This window comes from Pyrgilauda ruficollis, unplaced genomic scaffold (genome assembly GCF_017590135.1).
Source record: "Pyrgilauda ruficollis isolate IOZ18807 unplaced genomic scaffold, ASM1759013v1 scaffold12, whole genome shotgun sequence".
In the NCBI taxonomy this organism is placed as follows: Eukaryota; Metazoa; Chordata; class Aves; order Passeriformes; family Passeridae; genus Pyrgilauda; species Pyrgilauda ruficollis.
In genome coordinates this window covers 13,539,483-13,563,654 of record NW_024510321.1, presented here as the reverse complement: position 1 = coordinate 13,563,654, position 24,172 = coordinate 13,539,483, and the positions used below count along the sequence as shown (strand labels likewise).

Below are 24,172 nucleotides of genomic sequence, written 5' to 3'. Positions count from 1 at the left end.
TGGGTAAATTCCCCCCCCCGGCCCCGCGGGGCCGCTCCCCCCCCCACCCCCTCCGCCATGTTCGGCCCGGCCGCGGGGCCGGTAACGGGCGCTCGCTAACGCCTCTCTTTCTTTCTCTCGCTCTCTCCTCAGCTGTCACGACCGCAGGGGGGACTCGCAGCCCTACCAGGTACCGCCGGGCCGGGAGGAGGAGCAGGGGAGGCGGGGGGGTGCTACTCCAGCAGAGGCTCCGGCGGCCGCTGCAGGCCGCGGTGCCGCGGCCGCCCCGGTCCGGCCCCTGGCGGCGCTCTGGGCCCGGGGCCGCGGGGCGGAGAGGCGGCGGCGGCGGCCCTGGCGCAGGGAACGGGGCCCCGGTGCTCGGCCGAGGCCTACGGAGCCGGGGCGAGCAGGAGCGGCCTAGTGCGACCCGTGCGGGGCTCGGGCCTGCAAGTCGGGGAGGGTGCGAGGGGCGGGAGAGGGAGCCGGGGTCACCTGCGGTGGAGTGGAGATCCAGGAGGGAGTGAATGTTTTTTTTCTAAAAACAAAAGGAGTCTTATTCTTCCACCCACCCCACCCCCCCCAACCCCTCCCCCAAGTCCTTTCTTCTCCCCAAAACTGCTGCTGTGGGCTATAACCTGAGCAGGCACAGGTTTAGACCCTGACCACCTTGGGGTTGTAAGTAAGGCTTAATTTCTGCAGTTGCCAGCTGCTAGGCATGTTCAGAAACCATAAAATCCTTGAGTTACCGACAACAGCCTCAATTTCTGTAAGGTGGATACTGCACTTCTTTATTGTGTCTACTGAAGAAACCCCATTGTCGAGGTTTGAGTCTGTGGAAAGCCATATGTTGTGATATTGCTCTCTGTAGGCCCTAAATTGAACTGTTTTACTGCATTTCCGTGTATTTGAATCACTGGAGTGCAGTAGGGCAGTCCAAGGCAGCTGTCAGTGACAGTTCACGTAAATGTAAACACTTGCCACTCAGGAGTTCACAGAACCAAGCAGGTCAGAGTGAGGCAGAGCATGTAATTTTTGGTAAAAACTTTAGAATTAATTATTACATTACATGTTTTGGCCCCCTATAATTATTTTTTTTAATTACACATGTTACCGGGATGTTAGTACTGAAAAAAAAAAATCACAGAAATTCAAGGTTATGTTGAAACCAACTGGTCTTGACTAGAGTGTGGAGGACATATTCAAAGTTTACACTGATTCAGTGTAACTGTTAAGTTTGTTTTCCTAATAACAGGTGGAGACTAGTTCTTGTCCCAAAAGTGTGGAAGACCTGTAGCCCATTTACTGCTGGAAGTGTGTAGTCCATCAGTGAAAAGATCGAGAAACTAGGTTCTTCTTAACAGCAAGTGTTGCATTGGATGTAATAGTGGGAGAAATTTGTTTAAGTTCTAATTACAGAACTTGTTGCTTTCATGTAGGTAATTAAAACTAGGAAGACTAATGCTGGCGACTTTTTTTAATAAGAAATGAACATTAATTAACTTCTGAAAGTACTTTTGAAAGAGAAGAAGAAACCCCAAAATTTTGTATCTAATGTCGATGCCTATTTTCTTGTGATCTGTTTCAGGCTCTTAAGTACACATCCAAGAGTCACCCCAGTGGTGGTGATCACCGTCATGACAAGATGCGAGACGCCACAGATCCTTCACCACCAAATAAAATGCTGCGGCGCTCTGACAGCCCTGAAAACAAATATGGTGACAACACAGGGCACAGTAAAGCAAAAAGTGTGCACACTCACAGAGTTAGAGAGAGGGATGGTGGTAAGTTATGTTTAACAAACTTTTACAATTACTAATTTCTCATTAAAATTAGCCATTATCACTCAGGTGATGTCTTAACACTAAATGTGCCTTGTACTCAGCTAGGGTGACTGCAGTGAACCCAAAATGGGGATTTAATTGGAAGCAATCATTGAGGCATTGTAACACCTATTCATTTTCTGTTCTTTACAGATATGGTAGTTTTTCTTATAGCCCCTAAGATTAAATGAACCCTTTTTAAAATTATTTTAACTAGTATGTCTTATTTATTAAGATAACATGAAATAGTTTTCTGGATTTTTCATTAGCAATTAATATTGGCTGTTTTGCATCCTTTTTAATAACTTTGCGTTTTGTGGTGCTGTAGTGGGTAGGTACATGCTCCATAGACTAAACACAATCAGAAATGAAAAAAGCTTCTTTGTATTAAGCTGCTATGCAGAACTCTTAATAGATGATCAAAGGTAGCACATACTAGAGCCTTTCTTGGCAGGAGCTTGAAGAACTGTGTTCACAGTCAAGTCAGCCTCCTCTGTTTTTACAGGTTTATAAACAGTAGTAATATCCCCAGTATTTTTTAACTGATCTTATTTTGTATCCCTGCTTCCTAGGAAAAGAGTAGGATTTTCCAGGTAATAAAGAGTGTTAGGTAACAGAGTTTAGAAAATTGCACTTGCTGTCTGAATTTTCAGAAGTTCTTTCTTTTGTTGATTGGTCTTTTGTGTCAAGGTACAAGGTGAAGTATTCAAGCAGAGAATGTGGAACTTTAAATCAGTGCTTCTTTGTTCTGTATAAAGCTGACAAATTCTAATGTACATAGACATTTATTGCTGCACTAGTTTTACTTGATACAATAGTTATAGTAAAATAAAAGAAGTATCTTTCAAGTACCTTTTAATGACATACCAGTTTAACCCTACAAATGTGTTCATGGGAAATTATTCTTATAAATCCTGTTTGGTTTTCCTTCTTTGATTTAATGCTGAGGCTCTGTAGACCACTGTTAATGTCATAGAAGTGTGTAGATGCATTATAAGAACATGCTTCTTTTGTTAATACGCTGATTTTCATTGAATCTGATAATAATTGAAAGTGTAGTAATTTCAGAATTAAATGCATGTGTGATGCCCATATGCTGCTATTCTGTGCTACTTTTCAGGATGCAGAGGTGTCCTCTTTTATTTTCTGTTCACCTGTCCAAAAATTAGTCCCATATTTTCTTGCAATTCTATTTAGTTTTGCTACAGTCGGTCATTTTTTCTGCTTGAACAGAACTGCATTTAGTGGAATCATGCATATATGAAAATATCTGGAGGTTGAGGCTCTATGTGGGGAGTGCTTCTGCTTATTTGTGTGTTGGAAGTGTTGTAAGATAGGAGAGATATTTCTGAAGTCCTTACAAGGTCCAGCTGAATGTAATAGCTGGGGAATGGTCTGAAGTGTGTATGCATGCAGTCAGGATGAAGGAAAATAAATTATTTCTAGTTTTGTGAGTGGAAGGAACACCATCCCACAGTACCTTCTCCTCGTTGTTAAGACAGTGGAAAGTTTCATTTATTCTCATCTGAAGGCAGGTGTTTTCACATCATGTGTTAACAGACTGGAAGAAGGAAGTTGTCTTCCAACAGTGTAAGGGAAATTACTAATTTTAAAAGTTTAACATTTGTACTGTTTAATGTAAATAAGTGATTTTTTTGTGTGTGTCATTAGTAAGGTTAGTTTGGCCGCAGTTTCACCTCTGTAAAATACAGTCAAAACAACCAAAATTATGTTAAATCCTCTGTACTGTATGTAGTAAACCAAAGCTGAGCAAATGTGGGCAGAAGGGTATTAATTTTTCTGTGATATACTGAATATTTTTGTCAGTATGAATTGAAGGTAGGTGTTAAAATATAGGTGAAATGCTCTAGTGTAATGAGCATTTGCATATTGCTAATAGGCAAAAGATATAATAAAATAATTTGCTATTTTATCTGTCTCTTGAATTACTCTGAAGGGTTGCTGTTGATATAGTATTCCCTTAGTTTTGCAATTAGAGACATACAGTGGAAAAAAGAAAAACATTACAAAAGTACTAACATACTTCATCTAAGCCTTTATATGACCAAGAGCTATTAATTTGCTATGATACTACTATAATTGCCTGTCTTGTTTTCTTTTTGCATTCTTCATAGAGGAGGAAAGAAGCTGAGTGGTTTTTATTTTTTTTGATTGCTGTGCATTATTTTAAATTTGAATCTGCTCAGTTTGAAACTACTACAGGTGTTACTGCCTTCCTGTGATCTAGCTGAACTCAACAAAGCAAATCTCATTGAAACATCTCTAGTATTTATTTTCCTAAACTGAATTAAAATCCCTAACGAACAATCTCTTCTCTCATACCTTAGAAAACAAAACAGAACATAAATTTGGAGTATTACTACTGAACATAAAGCTGATTTAACTTGATCTCTCCCTCTCATCTCAATGTTTGGAAAGAACTCCTATACATCTCCTAGTAATTTTAGCTCTGAAGAGAAACAGGAAGATTCAGTGGTGTAGCACACTGCTTCAGTCATGACTGGTTCATGTTTTTGTGGTAAATGCCGAATGTCATTTAAATGTCATCTCAAGGTTTGTGTACACATTTAAAATATAAGCAGGAATTGATTGAAAATTAATTAGTCAAAAATCATAGCACCACATCCTATTAATATCCTTAGTATGCGTATAAAGGTATTTTTTTGTAACAGCTTATTTTTGTAATATTCATGGCAGAATCTTTTGTAGAATTGTAATCCATGGGGAGAAATTCAATTAAGGTTTTAAAACGTGTTATGGGTAAGCCCTCCATACAGTGCAAACAAAGCATTTTTCAAAGTTGCTTACTACATGGTTTCTGTGGAAAGAGACTGTGTACAGAGACAGTCATTCTCTGGAGAGGGACTTCCAAGTTTACCTTGGACTAAACACCATGGAGTAATTGCAAGCTTTTGTCACATTCCTGGTTTCCTAAGAGCGCTTGTACATGCAGCATATCAAAAAAGTGCCTTAACTTCGTTCTTGCTTTCAGGTCCCTGTGCATGGGGGCATTGTCTCTGTATGCAAGTGTTTAAAACATAATGAACAGCTTCCCCCCCTCAGTGCATCTCTTATTTATAGGTCAGCTGCTATAGGCAAGTGTGGGGTTTGAAGAGATTAGGGGGTCTTACGAGACCAGCTCAAGTGTGAAGTTTCTTAACAGTAACAAATAGGGACTTAAAGCCAGCATTGTTTATGGGGAATAGAACTATGAAGGGCCTTGTAGATGTGGAAAAATATTTCCTTTAAAGAAAAAGGGAAATACAAAGATTTGACGGCTCTCATTCTTGAAGATGGAAGGCTGTTGTATGTCTTTTAAAATGCATGAATGATGAAATACTGGTGTCCAGGAAAGAAAATAAAGAGGCCAGATAAGTAGAGTAGCTTTGGGAATAATGAAAGGGAGATATATAGCTATAAATATATATAATTTAAAAGTAAAAATGTTAGATGCAGCCCTTGTTATAAAAAGGGCAGAGGGTGTTTCTACTTAACTGTATGGAGCAGGATGACCCACAGTAAGATACACAGTAGAACTTTATGCAAACAAGGTTTGTTCACTTAAGCCGCCTGTACTCAGTTGTTTCTTACTATGAAGAAAATACTGCGTGTTTCACTACATTTATGTTTAAGAGACTTTGAAACTTTACTTCATGCCATGGTCTTACTGAATTGCTTAAAATAACAACTGGGGAGTGTAAATGTATATAGCGTGAAATCTTCTGCTGAATTGTGTGCTGTTATGCAGTGTAGGCTCTTCTAATGAAATTAGATTATAACTTGTGGTATTTGAATTCCAAAGTATAATTGAAGCATTGTGACTGTTTCTTTTGCATGTGAGTTGTTTTTTTTTAATTGGCAATTAAGAACATTTGTCAGTGAGCACTGTTACTGACTAATACAGTTCCAAGATTAAAAATCTTACTGCTATTAGAGGCTGAATTAAATATTTTAAATAAATGAGTTAGTGTTTTTATCAAGGTGGTGGTGGGAGCTTCTGTCATTCTTTGTTGGCTTGCTTTGTTTCCACTGGTTCCTGAAGGAGTTCAGAGTCTTCATAGCAAAGGGATAGCAAACAGGCCTGAACAGAGAGCTGTGTTAGGTTCCTGTGCTGGCAGCCCTGGCAGTAAAAGGGAACTGCTGATTAAATTAGTGTGATCATTGACTAGTGAAACAAACAATGATGGGGTGTTAGGGCAGCTACAAGAGAATGGAAGATGCTCGGGCAATGGGCTTTTTGGAGAGGAAATTGCAGGTTAGGCGGAAAGAGACAAGTCTGAGAGTAATAGAACATAGTGAAGGGTTCAGGAGGAAGCTGGAGTAGATTCCATCTATGTAGTTACTATTAACTGCTGTTAATGTTAATTATTTGTTACTCTGAAAACCATTTCATCACTGTAACTGTATGGTCAAAGCTGGGATGAGAACAGTCTGATCACAAAGGACAGTGAGCTCTCCATGAAACATGTTTTGAATATCCCCCAACAGCAAAGTGTAGATTTAGTGATTCACTTCGCTGTTCCTTGAATATTGGCTTTTTAGATGGCTTTAAAGGAGGTATGGGTTGGCTGGTTTGTTTTTTAAGAAAAAGAGAATTGCTTCCAGGATCATTCACATTTTAGAAGTTTTTCTTCGTATTTAAAAAAATTGGGAAAAGTAAGTTTCTGTTTTCTGATATTTATAAAAGCTTTCTTTTAAGTTTTATTAGTTTGACTGCCTTTAGACAGGGTTTTAATTCAAAGTTTGCTTTCAAATTTAGAACTTTTAGATAGAAAGTAGCTTTCCATTTAGTCAGTGGATTTGGCAATATTTCTGAGGTGAGTTTTTGTGGATCAGTTGTATAAACATTTTTTTGTGTTTCTCTGTTGCAAGGATCTGTAGTAGAAAAGAAATTGAAAAGTATGTGCTCGTAGAATCACAGTAAAAGATCTGACTTATGTTTATACTTTTTAAATCTAGAGGTTTAGAATGTTAATATTGAAAATTGCTTTTGAAAAGTACCTGCAAAGCTTGCTTTTAACTAGCACAGAATGGAAGATAAAACCCCCTAATTTTATATTATTGATGTTAGGTAAGAATTGTGATGTTAATATGGTGGTATTAAATGCTAAGTCTTTATTCATGTAGGTGGATGGCGTCCTCTGCTTCTCTAAATGAAGTTCAAGTATCTGGTGTAGGTTGCTAGAGTAAAGATGTATTAGTGTGAGACTTGATCTGAAATGGAGGATACATCAAATGTTAATAAGTAGAGCTATTTGTTTGTTACCTGTTGATGCAGCTGCTTCCCAGCCTCTGTTGCTATTAGGACTTTGGGAATTTTCACTTACTGTTTTTACATTCTTTTATATGTTAGAGTATAGAATTCAGATGTGTAAATAGCTCCTCTGAAGGTTTCCATTTATAGTTGTTCAGTTTAAGCGAATATATATATCCTAGTTGTAAGAATTCATTGGATTGTAAATGTAGTATGTTCAAGTCAGTCTGCCTGCTAGACCAGGTAAGCTTTTGTGCAGGCTCAGATTTTTTTGTTTTGGAAAAGAGAAGATAACTGACAGTATACAAGATTTGATGAATTTGGTTGTTTTTGGTATGTGAGCTAATCAGAAGGGAATAATTTTTACTTAGCATCATGCTTTAACATATACTACTTGCCTGTTACTTTACAGAAATGGAATATGCAGTTTATGAAACTCGTACTTTTGGGTTGCTTTTCTGAAGATGAAAAGAAGTAATGAAAACTTTTAATTTCTGACGAGCTGCCTGCTAGGCCGTAGTCAAGACAGCAATTCGTAAATTATGTAGCATTTTGCTCTGCATTCCCCAATAGCCCCTGAGCAGAATTATTCCTTAGCCATGTTTTGGGACATGTCTGCTTTCCAAGAGAAACACTGCTTATTGTCAGTTTACATTTGTTTTTCTGGCCATTTCTACCTATTCAGTGTAAAGTGTCTAGTAAGCCAAGTATCACTGAAGTTGTGGAGAACTTGGAAGAGAATGCTCTGCCTCTGTTTTGGCTGAGAGGGCAGGTAATTCTGTAATAACTTCTCTGTGAATAATAGTAATTTAATGGCACACAACTTGCAATGGTAGCTGCATTTGTTTACAAAGTCAGGCGTTTATGCAATTTCATGGGCATTTTGAGGGAAAAAACTCTTGCTGTACAGAGAGATCATTCCCTATGTAGCTCTTCAGTAAGGATTGTTTCCCTTTTTCTCTCTGTTTGCAAGCTTGTGAAGTGAGATGTGTGTTCTAAAGCACAAATTGTACTTGCCTGCTAGCTGGAAGTAGACTGATGGAATACTGTTCAAGAATAATCACAGTGTGAGTCAGATTGGAAGGGGCCACAGGGGTCCAAACTCCCTGCTCAAGCAGGGTCATCCTAGAACACATGGCACAGGATTGTGTCCAGATGGTTCTTGAATCTCTACAGTGAGGAAGACTCCACAACCACCCTGGGCAACCTTCTCCAGTGCTCAGTCACTCAGGCAGTAAAGAAGTTCTTCCTCATATTCAGGTGGAACTTCTTGCGCCACAATTTGTGCCCATTGCTTCTTGACCTGTTGTTTGACACTGCTGAGAAGAGCCTGGATCCATCCTTTGACCCCTCCGTGCAGATGCTTGTAGACAGTGATGAGAGTCACCGTTGGTATGTCCAGCTGGAAAGTCTGTCCTTCAGGTCACTGGAAAGGGAGATAAATTTTTGAGCAGATGACTGACAAGAGACTTCACTCTTTTTACCAGGTGCATTAAGAGATGTCTGTTAAGCTTTTGTGGCCTTGACTTACCTTTCCATGTATGCATGCATACATTGTGTTTGAAATTAATAAAAAAATGAGGCCTAGAGGCCTATGATTAGGCCCTGTAGTACTCTGGAATAATCATCTGTTCTTTAATGTGACCGTTGTTAGAAAGGAGAGTTGCAAAGGAACAGTCTGTCAAAGTTCTGTTGCAATGTTAAAACATAACTTGTTTTGTTTCTACAGTAGAGGTATGATAAAAAAATGACAATACCCTCCTTTTGTCATCACTCAAAAAAAGAGAAGTAAAACAGCTTTCAAGTGCTTCATGACAAGGACAAGGCAGCCAGAAATACGAACAGTGTGCTATATGAGCTAAATTCCCTGTCTTTGAGGAGCAGCAGAAATCTTCAGGCCTTTTTTTGGTCTAAACTTTTGTTACTACTTTTCTGATACCTGTCAATATAATTTCTGTGACCTGCTATATATATATTTAGTAATGCCATACATCTACAAAGCAGATTTATAGTTCCATCCCAGCTACACAAATTAGTTCCTCTGTGATGGTTTCACAGATTTCTTAAATATTGTGCTTTTTTATGTTCTCCAAAGTAGCAGTCTTCCTAGTGTTTTTCTAGGTTTGTTACTGAGGTTTTTGGAGCAGCCGTTATCAATTATCCATGTCTATCAGTAGCAAAAACAGGGAAAGGAAATTATGGTCTGTCATGCTCATCTCATTTTTATGTTTCAAACATACCTATTCACTCCCAAATGTGGAAAAACCCACAACAAATGGTTTTTTATTAAGGTATATAATAAGTAATTTATATTTGTGCAGAAATGCCACAATAAAAGTTAGGTAATGTGATCTACCTAATTTTTTTTCTGCTGTGTTTATTTCACATAATTATGCTCTTCTGGATGGTGGTGTGTTCATGCCAGCTGTGCCCCTTGAATAACATAGGGAGGAGTTTAGATTTCATCTAGTTAAGTTGTTTGAGTAGATTCCTCATTCAGACACCTGCTGCTGACAGATTAACACAGACTTCATTTTAAAAACTGTTAATTTGAAAGAATGCTATTTCTGCTTGCTTTAATATAAGAATTAATATGATCCTCTTCAAATTCAAGTAGTATAAAGTTCACCTCATACTGGCTAGACACTTTCAATAATAATGATTGCAGTTTTGGTATAGTCCTTTTTAGAGTATTTACTTAACTAGAGAAATAAAATTAGACACTTAGACAATCGAACAATTGTAAAATAGATTTTGAGTTTCTAAACATAACTACAGCTTTCGTGAAGAGGCTTATTTTCCTATAGTAAGGTAGTTCCAGGAAAGACCAGTTGAATTTGATGTATGTATTTAAGAATTACTTAATGGGAAGAGGGATGAATTGTCTTGTTACCTATTGTGCTTTAGATGCTTGAAAACTGTGTTGCAAAATACCTTTGTTAAGCTGAGCTAAGCTTTGTTAAGCTGAGCTGGGCTAGCCTGAAGTGAAGCTGTGAATCTGTTTGTTTTTTTTTAAAAACACACCACTATATATATTAATTCTTAGGTCAATCCCTGCTTGCCATCTTTGCTTTCTCCCAGAGCTGTGGGCCAGCATTCCTTTATTATTGAAGAATTTCTACATGACAGAAAGTAATAAAGTAATTGGACTTGCTTTTTTTCTTCTTGTCTCTTCAAAACCAATTCCCAGTTGAAAATTAAATAAGCATGAAATTAAAATTATGCTTGTTGCATATCTATACTGTAATAAATACACATGGCATAGTATGTCCAGAACTGAAAATGTATTTAGTCTAAACCTAATAGTTTCCCGAGTGATATAAAAATGTAGTGACCAATTGCTGCTTTTAATACTAAATATTTTCAAATTAGGTTTCTCATTTGTGATGAAGAAAGAACATGTCCAGGAAAAAAAGAGTAATCTTTCTGAAAACAGAAATAATCCAGAATTCTTTATAGGCAGATCAGTCAGTATCTAAATTTTAGGTGAAATAATGCTTTCTCTGTTTTATTGACACATGGACATTGCTGTAGTCTTAGAAGAAGAGAAAGTTCTCTTCAAATAACAAATATTAGTAGCACTCAAGGAATTATCTAGTATTGAAGTGGAGGTTGGTTCTTCTATTGTGTTTGATGCATCTTAAGAATTTGAGATAATCTGACTAACAGTTACTGTTTTTAAGACACATTTAAGAAGGTCGATAGATGGTGCATTTTCTTTCTTGCCTTATTTTAACGTGGTTAGACATTGTTTCTGCCGCATCTTTCTGATTAAGGATATGGAAGTGTGCTATGTGTGACTAACCTTTTTGCAGGATTGCAGTAATGCTTTGTAACAGACTCGCTTTTTTAGTACTTCTACGACACCATGTACTTGTCGAATTGCTGACTGTCAATAGTGTATGCTCAGTTGAGATGAAGGAAACTTAAGATGGGATGAAGTTCGCAAACGTTTGTCATTGTGTGGCACTACCTATATGCATAAAAACTTATAGCTTCACTTTTCTTATTCTAAGCCCAGTAATGGAAACATTCAATGCAAGTTCATTTTTAAGTAATACTGCATTCACAGGGTCTTCTGTTTAAACTTCTTTGTCCTCCAAAAGCTATACTCAAAACATCAAAAGAAATTTGAGAGCTGCTAAACAACCTGGCCTTGTTCTTAGTTAACCTTATTTTTTGCTCAGTGGATTTTGTTAGGGAGATTAAGTTGTCATATCTTACTTAATTGTTTGGAGCTTCTGAGTGAGGGTGCTAATTTGGTGCTGGGGATACATAGGAAAAGGGGAAATAGAGCTGTGTTTGGGAAACTGCTTTTTTTTCTCCTTTATAAGCAGAAATTGTTTTGCATGACCCCTAACTTTAATCGAAATAGAGTTTGTGATGACTGTGTTATGATGTGTCAGTCTTTCACAGTCCTACTCTCCTGTTTGTATTCTAAAAATATTGAAATACAGAGTTTTTGTGAAGTGTCTTCATTTGAGTAATTCTCATCTGACCTGTGTGTTGATAAATATCAGTGGTTCTTTCAATGTTTTATGTTCTTGTGGAAGCTCCTTGAACAAAAAGTAAAATTCATGATGCTTGCCCCCTCCCCCTCCTGCAGTGTTAAAGGAATTGTTATTCATTTCAGTATCCCTTGAGCCTAATTCTCATGAAGCATTTGAGTATGTGCCTGTTTCCCCAGATGACTAATGTATTTTTTTTTTTAAATGTCTTGAGTTGTCTAGTTTTTCTTGGCTTTTGAGAGGAAAAAACTTCTAAATTTGGAATTATCTACTGAAAATTAATGTGAATCAGAAATAGAGAACCAGTCTTCTGCTTAATCTTAGTTGATCGGTTTTGTGGAAATGTTGCTGGAGGTAGGGAAGTGTGTGGTGGTGCTGTTAGATTTCCATCACTGAGCTTGACTCTCTTAGTGCTGTATTACAGTGTGTTCATGGGAGGCTCATTTGGGTTTTGTGGTGTTGCTGAGGAGGTCTTTGAAGGGGGAAGTTCACTCCATTGTCCATTTGCTGAGCTGATCCATATGGAGTTCAGATAACATAGCTGTTAGTTTGTGGTAAGGATCCTAGCTGTCAGTTTAACACATTGGTTTTGCATATCATAATAATTTTAAAAGTCTCTATATGAAGCTGTTAGTTGAGGTTGGAAGAACCTCTCTTGGGCAGTCTCTGGCACCGTATTAGAGATGTAAATGTTTTGGGAGCCACAGTCCAGAATGAAGGCAGAGTTGAGCTTTTTCTCAACCTGCCTCCTTTCTTTTTAGAGCGATGTCCCACTCCTTGTACACATACGGTCATGTTAATTAGTGTTGCAAGCTTAAAAATACTTGAAACTGTCATTAGTGATACTGAACAAGGATTTTGTTTTTTAATTAAACACGCTGAAATCTTCTGGTGTCATGAACCAGAGAGTTAGGAATATTACTCTGTGTTGCTGAAATTCATGGTACTCACTCACATTTTCCATGGGTGAAATGCTTAAGCTGCTTTTTTCAAGTCAATTGCTCTCAAGTGAAGTGCATGTTTTAGTAGATCTTCAGCAGTATTGAGGATGTTGCTGGCATTTTTTATTTTATTAGGTGACCTGAACCTAAAGTTCCCTATAGGGGGGAAATGGCAAACGTTAATCTGAAGAACTTGTCTACCCATAGTTTTTAATTCCACGTAAATCCACTTTGTACATTATAATTTGTTTAATCTCTTTTAGTAACGTTTGAGTCTTACCAGAAATGTTTAGAAGCTGGTTGGAATTTGCCTTAATTACTGAGAAACAGGCAAATTCTTTCAAATGATACTGTTTACCCCACTTCAAAGTAAAGAATAAACATCTTTATGGGTGATGGTAAAATTATTTGTCCAGTCTTTGTTTATTGTTATTTCAGTAGTGTGTTATGAAGGAAACTGACATATACTGATTTTCTTTGAAGAAAATCTGTAGGAATTATGTCTGGAGTGTGCTGAAAATCCATTTTTCATCCCTTAGGCTTTTTTCAGCTCTATGATTTGTTACATTTGAATACTGAATCATACAGAAACTCACTTCATTTAGTGGACCTTGTTAATGAACCTGATAATTTCCAAAGTTATGTCTTAAGTTGAAAAGTGATTTCTCTTTGCTCCTGGGAGGTGGACTGAGGGGAGAAAGAAAACAACCCCAAAATTGTTTAATTATTAAGCTGTAGCTGTAACAAGGAAAGGAGCAAATGATAGGATGGTTGGACAAAACCAAGTTTATCTGCTGTATCAATGAGGAGAACCCAAGCTGTGTTACTCATTTGGGCTGAAGTACAACCCTAGGAAAACAGTTAGCTGCAAGAGTAGTAAATCCCTGAATTGTTGTTTGAAAACTGAAAGTTTGAATTTAGTTTAAGACATTTTATTACCTTTTGCTTTACTTTTTGGTGGACAGGAATAACTTGGTGTTCTTTCTAGAGCAGTTTGGTCTGTTTGCCCTAAAATTAAGCTTCAATTTCTGAAATAAATGGAGTATAACTAATTAAAAGTAGAAAAGTAAGCAGCAAATAGCAAAATAAAGTTTACTGGTCATTATGCAATATGTAAGATTTAACTTTATTTTTTTCATTTTAATAATCAGTGATGCCTTTGCATTTGCTGAGTATTACATTAGTAAAATGAGTCCTTGACTTTCATTAGTTTACTGCTCCTTGCTTTTCGTTTTCAAGGTGTCACTTTCTTACTACCATTTTAGAAGAAATATTTGTTTTTAATAAAACTATATGTTTACAGTATCATTTTCACCCACATTTGGTCATTTGTGCCACTCCATGTCCTGGTCTGTTCATAGCAATGTTTTTGGCTGATGTCTGTGAAATTCTGTGTGAATGGTAACTTGGAGGAAAAGGGAACTTCTTTACATTGGAATGTTTACCCTGTGAATCGGATATTGCAAAACAGTACAGACTTTGCTGTGCTGGATTGGCAGTGTGGCAGGAGAGAAGGGTAGGGAATGAAATAAGGCTTTGTAAGTTTTTTCCTCAATAGAACTACTTCTTGAGTGGTATAAAACGTTTATTTGGGGGGGCATAATGGGTATGTAGTTGGGCAGTACCGTGATCAGGCTAGATTTTCTTTCTTTGGCAAAGCATTGCGCATTCAACTGAGTAGGTTATGAATTTCTGGAAAATGTTACTGCACAGTTGGTGTATTCTCTGAGGCCACTGCTCTGCTAGGAAAATTGCAAGTTTTTATGCTTTTGGTTGCATGGAAGGCAGCCATGTTTATTTCAATACACCAGGCCACATAAAAATGCAGTGAAGAAAAACTGTTTTGTCTTACTTCTTTTACATTTGGCAAATCAAAATGACCATGATAGGCTGTTCTGTTACTGCTGGCATGTTGGGTATTGTGTTCCTATTGTGTTGCTTTATTTCCTCCCATATGCAGTACTTTAGAAAGTGTTTTGCACAAAGATTTGCATTGAAGTAACAAAGCCAATTGAAATGCACTTTAGACATTTTAATTTAGACTTATCCTAGATAAATTTCTGTCATTTTTACCATTTGGAGAAGTCTTCTTAATTAGTTATCCTCATATAGTATCACCACCATAGACTTACTGTGCTGTTAAATTTTCTCTGTTAACAACCAGTTGGTATCTGTCACTTGGTAGTATTTGTTCTTTTGAGGAAGTTCAGATTCTGGTATTGTCTGTAGTTTCATGAATTTGATTGCATATTAGCTGAAAGGTGGAATATGGAATCATAGAAAGTGTGGATGGAATTGTCACAAGGGTAATGATCTTCCTTGCTTTTCTGCTGCCCAGTGTTTCTTTCCACATGCCTAGTATATGGGCACAGGAACGGTGACTCTCCTAAAGCCCTTCCTGAACCCCAGTTCCCTCTAGAGGTACTGGAGCAGCAGACCATCTTTGAGTTCCAGCTGGTGAGCACTTTTTAACTTCCTTTATTTTATATCTACACTGACACTTTTTAATATGAACAAAATGAGAGTGAGGATATTAGCAAGGTATTTTTGTGGCTGAAAAGAAAACATGAATGCTCTATCAGCAGTGAACTGTGTAAAGTTAACTGTCATGTGGTACAACAGTACATATACTGCAACTCTAATGTCTCTCTGTTCCAACTTGTGCATTTCAGTAGAAGATTTTATTATTCTGATACTATATGATGCTATGAACCAAAAAAGAGTAAATTAGGCTAAGATACTTGGATGCCAGAGGATGGTGGATAATGCACAGTCAAGTATTAGATTATTCTAATCAAGTGGCAAGTAAATTTCATCCACCTAAATGGTTTCAGATGGATGTTCTAATAGCCAGTATAGGTCTATAGGTTTTGGAAAGGAAGGAGTTTTGGTTTGGTCTTGAAGATGGCAGGGGAGAAGGGTGCTTTATTAGAGCAGTCTGATCTTTGGTTAAATCAAAATTTGATCTTTTTATACCTTCAGAATTGAAGTGATGTTAATAGAGATGCTAATTAAATGTGATAATTGCTAGAGAAAGTTGACTGTATTGCAAAATGTAGTATTCTTATTTCAGCCTATGTTAAATCAGTTTTTCAAGTCCAGGATAGTTTTGAGCCCTTGTTGCAGTTCAAAGTGTCTTGGATTCAGCGCTTGGGATGTGGAGAAAACTTAGAAAAACATTAAAAGCAGTCCTAGTGTAACAGAATCTCAAATCTGTAGTAGGCATGAAGTCAATTTTGAATTGGTTCCCAGACCCTTGCTCTTTGTACTTTCTGCATTAGTGCAGAATTGATTTTCATGCATTAGTAAGGAAGATGTGATTTTTGTTGGAAGACTAGAAGATAGCTGTGATATTTTAACCTTGACTCTGATATGCCCTGTGACTTGTTAATCACCAGGGAAGACTTGCTCACACAGTTGCACCACTACAGTTTTATATAACTGTAGGGCTGATGCCCTTGTTGGCCATCTTCCAGTTAGGAGTAGCTCTTTCCAGCTTCAGCTGCTTTCAAAATAATGATTAAACTGAGGAAATTCACTGTGATTGTGCAGTAAACATTTCCATGGGGAGTTCTGAAACTGAATTGGAGTATTTATAACACAATATGAATTTCCTTATGGTGCATCAAAGATATATAACAGCAATTGCTAAATTTGAAAATATGCTAATAAGGAGTGCAAAACCAAGTCTTTGTTCCTCTTTCCTGAGGAACGTGTAGCTAGTAAGGAATGTCTAACTGTAAGAGGAAAAGGTGAGAATTTGCCACGAGACACTGTCTCAAGGGACAGTAGTATGCTCTCTACCTTATCAGGCCTGTTTCTTGGGTATGGACTAGTCTTGGTGATCCTGTTATCATCTTCTGCTTTGCCAGGCATGCAGCTGGGAGATGCAGAGCTGGTGGCAAGTCACAGCCACCTTAAAATGACTTGGGGTTAGGCTTTGCAAATTATCATTCAAGTGAGGGGAACCCTCTTGTTTTTAGAGGTAGACCTCTGCTTGTGGGTTGCTTTCTGGTCTTTTAAATGTCCTCAACAACTTTCCCAGACAACTTGATCTGGCACCACTTGCTTGGCTGGATTGTCAGATTGCTAGGTGACAGCTGTCCATGGATTTAACCACATACTAGAGCCTTGCTGTCTCAGTATAAAAAGGTAATTTGGTAATATGGTTGTCATGTATACATGCATTGTTTAAGCCCTTAACTTGTTTGAAGTGCCTAAAATTGTTGTTCTCCAGAGTGTCATCCACTTTAGTCTTGTAAGTTTTCCAACAGCAAACAGCAGTTCAGCAGTCCTTTTGTATGCTCATTCCTGAAGTTTGGATACAGATCCAAACATAAAGTGGTATTATGTGTAAAACAGAACGGGGGTCTGGGCGGTGAACCCACACCTGTAGTTACCCTGCACCATCAGCATGCATTTATGGCCTGCCCTGCAAAGGCCCACCTCGCTTGTCCTCGTGACATGAGGCAGTCGGCATTGCTGGAGCAGCCATGATGAGTTTTTATGCAGCTGAGGCCAGCTCAGGTAGGACAGGATTCCTGCTGGATGGAGCATGTGGATGGACTGTCTGGGAGGACTGCAGCTCAGAGAGGCCCAGGGGCCCCTTTTGAAGAAAGTGGTGCATACTAGTGTTGGCCTATCTGGGCCAGCTGGAGGTGGGTGTGACTTGCTGCAGCTGCTCTGATACTCCTGCAGAGAGCTTGGTGACTCAGTGCTGGGGCTGGGCACAGTGTGAAATGGGGGCATGCTGCTGAGCTGATACACCGTGTGGGGTTTGAAAGTCTGTACAATGAATTTGAGTGGTTTGTTTATGGGCTGGATAGAATTGGCTTCACAGTATTTTATTGATATAATAGGTATGTAGTTGGCTCTTTCTCATGTTTGGGAAGTGCCTGTTAGATTAGAATCATGGTGTGGTGTATTTACGCCAATACAGTATTTAAAAATCACCATGTACACCTTCAGCATGCTGAACAAAATGTGGTGATAGTGCAACTGTGGTACAGGATGAATTAATTAACAGGTAAATTAAATGCATTGGTGCTTTCTGATGTTTTGAAGGTACTGTTCAAACAAAGGCATCTGGTAAATTTTCATCTCTTTTTTTTCCTTGAAAAAGGGAGATGATTTTACCTCTTAGCAGAAATTAATTAGAATGTGTCTATGTTGAACAACCTACAAAAATACATTAAGAAATTTTAATTATTTTTACCTCGGTAGAAAGACATAGTTAATAAATACTAAAAGAATGGCTAATACAAAAATATTAAGCAGTTATTTCACTACATGATCAGTGTCTAAAAAAAATTGAGCCTGTTGGTGTAACTGTGGAGTACAGCCTTGTAATTATGATACACTGCTTATATCTTGGGGGGAATCAAATGCATCTATAAAGGGGGCTTTGTTGTTGTTGTTAGGCATGTGCATCACAAGTGTGTCATGGTTGTAATTATTGCTTTGACAAGCCTAACTTGCCCCCATGCTAAGTCATTCTGCCCGGCTCTGAGCATGCAAGATACTTTTGGTGTAGAATTATGGTCTAGCTTTTGAAAAACTGTATTTGAGTATGAGACTTGCTCTGTTATCCTTACTTTTTTCCCCTTATATCTCTACAGAGAATAACATGCAGTTTTAGCCAACATAGTGTAGGGAAAGGTTTTGAGGTAGTGCTGGTTCAGGTTGCAGTAACTCATGTTTGTGCAAATTGACTTTTAACCTTTGTAGGATACTAAATATTTTGGTGGTGGTGTATCTCTTTTTGCTTTTGTGATGAACTGTCTTTCTAACCTGCAGGGTTAAAGGTGGGGAGAAAGAAGTTTGAAATAGCAATTTTGTCACTGCTTGTGTAGTTAGAAGGCTCAGAAGACAGAATTTGCATTATAATGGCTCTCATTTTGCACCATACTGTGTCATTTAGTCGTGTTCTGTGTGTGTAGCTCTCGGAAGACTTGGAAACAATTATTTTTTTATTACTCCATTCACTCCTATATGTCAGTCCTTTACTGTTCTTTATTGTAATTGCCCATAAGATAAAGTCTTTGCCATTTTCAAATTACTTTGACTTCTTATTTACTATGAATACTAGATTGCTATACAACTTGTGAAGTTAGTGGTACTTCATGTAGTACCCCTGGGTATTGAGAAATTTCTCAGTAGGAAAAGTAAAAGATGGGAGAGTGTTAAATTTGCAATATCTTGGGTTTTCTCTGAAACATGTAAGAAAATGACTTAGTTTGGTGATGATTTATGTGAACACTTGGAACTTTAAAAAAATCCAATCAAGAATAATGGAAGGGTTTTTACTTGCTTAGAAATTTTAGACAAATAGGAGGCCTTAAGAACAGAAAATTTAAAAGGAGGTTGCAGTGTGGTTATCCTTGTTTAATTGTAGATGGAACTGTTCAGGTGACTTGAGCTAAAAGTTGGTGAGAATTAAGATGGAACTGTTCAGGTGACTTGAGCTTAGGCACAAATACAGATCTAAAAGTTGGTGAGAATTCTCATTTCTTGTTTCGGCTGTTCAAGTGTTTTCACATTGAGGAAAACCAAGTTGCCTTGAAGAGTAGTTGGTAGGGAGGCCAGAGGCAGGTGGCCATTTGGGTGGTGCTGCTTTTGATGTTCTAAATGCCGGTACCTTTATTACAGAGACTGAGGTGCAGGAAAATTTAGTCTGCTCGGTATGCATAAACAGAAATAGTTGCCTAGAACTAATAACAATTAGTCTCAAAAGAAAACAGCAGTTTTAAGGAAACAGCATTGCTTCCGTAAACTTAAAACTTGATTTTATGCATCTAACTATATAGGCTGTTGATGAGCCTATTTAAATTTTCCGATTTAATGTTGAGGAGAAAATGTCTGTTAATTTCTGAATTGGCATGTTAGGACTCTTAAAAGCATTGAAATTATAAAGGCTGTTTGTTTGCTAGTGATGGAATAAAGTTTGAGAGTTAGACCAGTGAAAGGACGTACTGCATTACTCCAGTTATAAAATCAAAGTGCGTTTTATCCTGTGTGAAAAAGAAATGTGCATGTGGTCTCTTGAAATACTTCTGCATCTGAACTATGCTTCACTTGGCTGTGATCCAGGTTTTGGACAACTTTCCTTCTCCCTTTCCCTCTTCTTTGCCCTTCCACCTCCTTAGAATGCAGATGGTTGATTTCTTTGAAATCTTACATGGTCTTTCTCTTTTCTTTCAGGGACCAGTTACTCTCCACAGGAAAACTCACACAACCACAGTGCTCTTCATAGTTCAAATTCCCATTCTTCTAATCCCAGCAATAATCCAGGCAAAACTTCAGATGCAGTGAGTATTTGTGATTGATTTTTATCAATGTGTTGCCCTGTCCATACACACCATATTTTCATAATTTTGTCTAAGACAGGCAGCATATACATTGTGCTTGAGTTTTCCAACATCAGTCTTTATTTTATAAACACTGTGTAAACCCAACCTACAGTTGTTACATGTTTTAAAACTATTCTAATTGGTAATAATTAGAGCTTTGAGTTACCTGTCATTAATTTTAAAATACTAGATTATTTAAATGACATAGATACAGAAATATTTTCCATTAACTTTGTGGTAAATCCAGAGCAGACAGTGTGATTTTACTTATTTGAAATGCATTACGTATTGTGAATTTTAGTCATTTCAGCATCAAAGTTTTAGTAGTTAGAGTGGTGTAAAAATATGCCCAAACCCAAAATTAGTAAATTTGTGATCAGTGGAAAAATTTTGGAAAGATAATAATTCTGGGGATGTTGTAAGGTTGAAGGAAACTAATGTTTAATCAGTATTGACCTTACTGTGTCCCACTAAATGTACTACTAGATTTTGTTAAAGGGATTGATGGGAATGAACCAGAGGAAACTATTGCAGAATGCAGCAGGAGGATACTGGTCATGTGTTCAAGCTGTCATTTAGAGGTGGTGGAAAGCAATGATACGGGTACATAAAAGGTGCCATGTAGTTTTAAACACAGTGGAAGCTGCTAAATTTGTACATCAAAACTCTCAAGTAGTCTTTTGTCCAACACTGTTTGTATTTTAAAGGCTTATGATTCTGCGGATGATTGGTCTGAACACATCAGCTCTTCAGGCAAAAAATACTACTACAACTGCCGAACAGAAGTTTCACAGTGGGAAAAACCAAAAGAGTGGCTGGAAAGGTATATGTTTTTATTTGTTTTAATTGTATAAAGAACAAATATTCTTAGGAACATTTCAGAGCACTTGAGCTTATCTAATAGATTACTGCTATAAAAGATTGTGCTCTAAGTCTGCTGTGTTCCTACCCTTACCATGACCTCTGGCACCTCTTTTATCCCTTGACAATCCAGAGCCTGAAAGGGAGGTATGGTTGGTTTGTGTGGAGATGATTTATTGGGGAGGATTTTGTTGTTCCGTTGGTTGGTTGGTTGGTTTGGTTTTTGTTTTGTTCTGGGGTTTATTTGTTTGTTTCCGTTGGATTTTTGTTTTGGTTTTCTGGGTCAGTGTTGTTTTTAATGTTTTGTTTCAGGATGGGTTTTTTGGGTGGTTTTTTTTTTGGACAAGATTAGTAAGCTGAACTGGTATATTGTGGGCTTCAGCAAGCATGCATGTAAGAAAGCAGTGGCTGAAGTTCGCTAACCCCCTCTGTAGCAGCAAGCTCTTAACAGTTTAATTCATCTCATGTAATTTAGAAAAACTGTTTTATTATTAAATAATGTACGTTTTTACCTGACTTCTGTTTTCTTTTTTTTCAGAGAGCAGAGACAAAAAGAAGCAAGCAAAATGTCAGTTAACAGTTTTCCAAAAGATAGGGATTACAGAAGAGAGGTGATGCAGGCGACAGCTGCCAGTGGGTTTGCCAGTGGAAGTATGTGGTTTTTTTACAGCAATACATTCTTGCTTTGTTTGCATTAATGTTTTCTTTTCCAAACTTCAAAAACTGTAAAAAATTCCTTTCCTTAGCTCTTTTTCTCACCTTTTCGTTTATAAAAGCCAAAGTGGGTAGCACAGTTAACTCTCCCAAATGTGGTTTCTTTAAACAGCTTTATTAGTGCAACATTTGCTTAATGCTTTTCATGGTTCTCCTCCTTTTTGTGGCTTTTGCTGTCGAGTTTAATTATCTTCATGGATAGTTACTTAAATAACTTGCATAATCTGTAGTTTAGTTGGACTGTTGTGATCATTGAGACCTGCTAATGTCATATTCTGACCTTAAAAATAAAGATTTCACATCTAACAATAATAACCTAATTCAATCTATTTTTATATTGGGGTTTTCAAGAGGCTTGTGTGTGTTATCAAGAGCATATTTTTACCTGACCAATACTCTTTGCAAAATCTTCCCTGAACTATGAATTTCTGTAACTTGGAGATTTTTGTCTTTTTTTTTTTTTTTACCTAGCTTTAATCTTTGTCATGTCGGCTTTCTTCTGGAAAACAGTTGTACTGTGAGATTCTATCTGTATGCTGATGTAGTTTGGATAAATTTGTAGTGTAGTTCTCAGGGTAGTTTAAAAGCAGAAGCCAAAGTATTATTCTTCACCCACGCTCTTGGGATTTGACAAGGTGATGTATAAAGGGGTATTTTTCGGTGTACACTGAAACTTGCTGTATATGCTAAAATATACTGGATGCTGCAAAAAGATAGCAGTCATGTATAATGCAGTGAGTATTTGTTTTGTGACAGGTGAAAATGTCAGAATCTATAAAAGAATTACTCTCTGTTTACTTGGTATGTTCACTGAGTAGCATATTTTAGACTATGATCATGTGACCAGTGCAGATGAGTCATTCATTTAATATATATAAATGCCTTGAATTAACTGTAAACTTGTTGTAGTAGTACTCAAGTGACATGAAGAGGAATTCTTTGAAGGCTAGAATGGCAAACTGTTAAATTATACTTGATGTTCAGGGATTTTGATGAACAAAAGAAAAATGGCATAAATTATCTCTTCAAACTAAATACAAGATGGAAATAATAGATCTTGATTTAGATCTTTTTAGGAGACTTCAAAAGTTAACTTGACTGTAACACTCGTTATAAAGCAGCCTTTCATCAAAACACAGTGCTTAACTGGAGCTCTAAATCAAGTAAAGGTCAGAGAAAATGCATTTTGTCAGTGAGTAGAATTAAATTTTGTCTTTTTTGAAGCTGATCTACTTGAAGCGTTTTGTAATCATAAGAAGTTCAATCAGCTCTAGTTGTTGGTGTGCAGCTGTATTAATCAGTTACTGCAATCTTAGACTTGTTTCTAATTTAATCTTTTTTTTTTTTTTTAATTGCAATGTTACTTGGGGAATCCTGAAAAAAGTGGAAGACAAGCATTCCAGTGACACCAGCAGTATGCTCCCACAGAATATTTTGTCTCAAACAAGCAGGCACAATGACAGAGACTACAGACTGCCAAGAGCAGAGACTCACAGTAGTTCTACTCCAGTACAGCATCCCATCAAAACAGTGGTTCATCCAACTGCTACCCCAAGCACTGTTCCTCCTAGTCCATTTTCTCTACAATCTGATCACCAGCCAAAGAAATCCTTTGATGCTAATGGAGCATCTACTTTATCAAAACTGTCTACATCCGCATCTTCCATCCCTGCACAGAAAACAGAGAGAAAAGGTATGTCTAATGAAATTCCCTCTGGTATTCAAGATGATGCATTGCCTTATATTGCTTGTTCAAAGTATGTTAGTACTAGAATTTAAAGATTTTTTTCCTTTTTGATTGTGTGTGCTTTTAGAACCTGATTACTGTTTTGATGTGTTTACTTTCCCCCAAACCCAATTTGCTATGTCTTGTACAACTTCAAATTGATGCTGTGATATTTACTATTTAAGGCTTTATTCTGCAAATTAACATTTCAATTGATAATTTGAAAGATGTATTTTTGTAGAACATATTTTAATTCTTGTTTTCTCTCTTTTTGTTTTGGATCTTTGCCATTTATTTGAGTTGTCATGTAGTTGTCATGTATACAATTTGAAAGTCATTTTGGACCATTATGTTTTATGAACTGCTGTTATTGTTTGGAATGCCAGTGTCAAACCTTTCAATCAACACAAGCACAGTTCTTACAGAAAGCAGTTTTCTACATTTTTGTAAGAGCTAATCTATTTTGATCTGTATCTTGAGAAATACTGGATCTTCAATTCTAAATCTGATAGCATGTGTTTCTGTTATCTGGTAATACCTGGTAGATACGGTTACAGTCAAGTGAAGATCAGGACTTCACTGTGTGTTGTTTATGACCTCTCAGACCTCTGTCCTTCAGTTAGATTTACTTCCTTATTAGGAATGAAGAGCTCAAGAAGGTTGTGAGAATGAGATGTGTGTCATTAATGATAGTGTGTTACTTTGGTGTAGTTGAGATTTCAGAGTAGTATTGTGTAAGAAAATTCTATTTAGAGGGCTTTGAGAGGGAGAAAATAATTTTTGGTAATCATGTGTTTTAGTTTAAAATATTGTATAATTAATATGTAATTGAATTCTTTTTTTGAAAGATGGTTTGTTGCCCTGTCCATACTTGGAAGTTGGCCTGGTTAAATAGTTTTAAAAAGAAGACCAAAACAGACTCTGGTCTGACACTAGTCTTGTGCTCTGTGTTTGTTTTTGACTCTTCCACTTTTGTTTAGAGTTCCAACTTCTACACAG

General features: G+C 37.3%; 1 protein-coding gene across 3 annotated transcripts in view; it reads left to right on the top strand.

Moving 5' to 3' along the window:
• Positions 1 to 24,172, top strand: part of WAC (WW domain containing adaptor with coiled-coil) — a 58,052-nt gene that overhangs the window by 829 nt on the left and 33,051 nt on the right. For all 3 annotated transcript variants that reach the window (XM_041489582.1, XM_041489564.1, XM_041489573.1), the window contains exons 2-7: positions 133 to 169; positions 1,565 to 1,760; positions 19,724 to 19,830; positions 20,580 to 20,695; positions 21,272 to 21,384; positions 22,832 to 23,140. In XM_041489582.1, the coding sequence (XP_041345516.1) occupies positions 133 to 169; positions 1,565 to 1,760; positions 19,724 to 19,830; positions 20,580 to 20,695; positions 21,272 to 21,384; positions 22,832 to 23,140 (878 nt within the window). The remainder of the gene's footprint in view (positions 1 to 132; positions 170 to 1,564; positions 1,761 to 19,723; positions 19,831 to 20,579; positions 20,696 to 21,271; positions 21,385 to 22,831; positions 23,141 to 24,172) is intronic.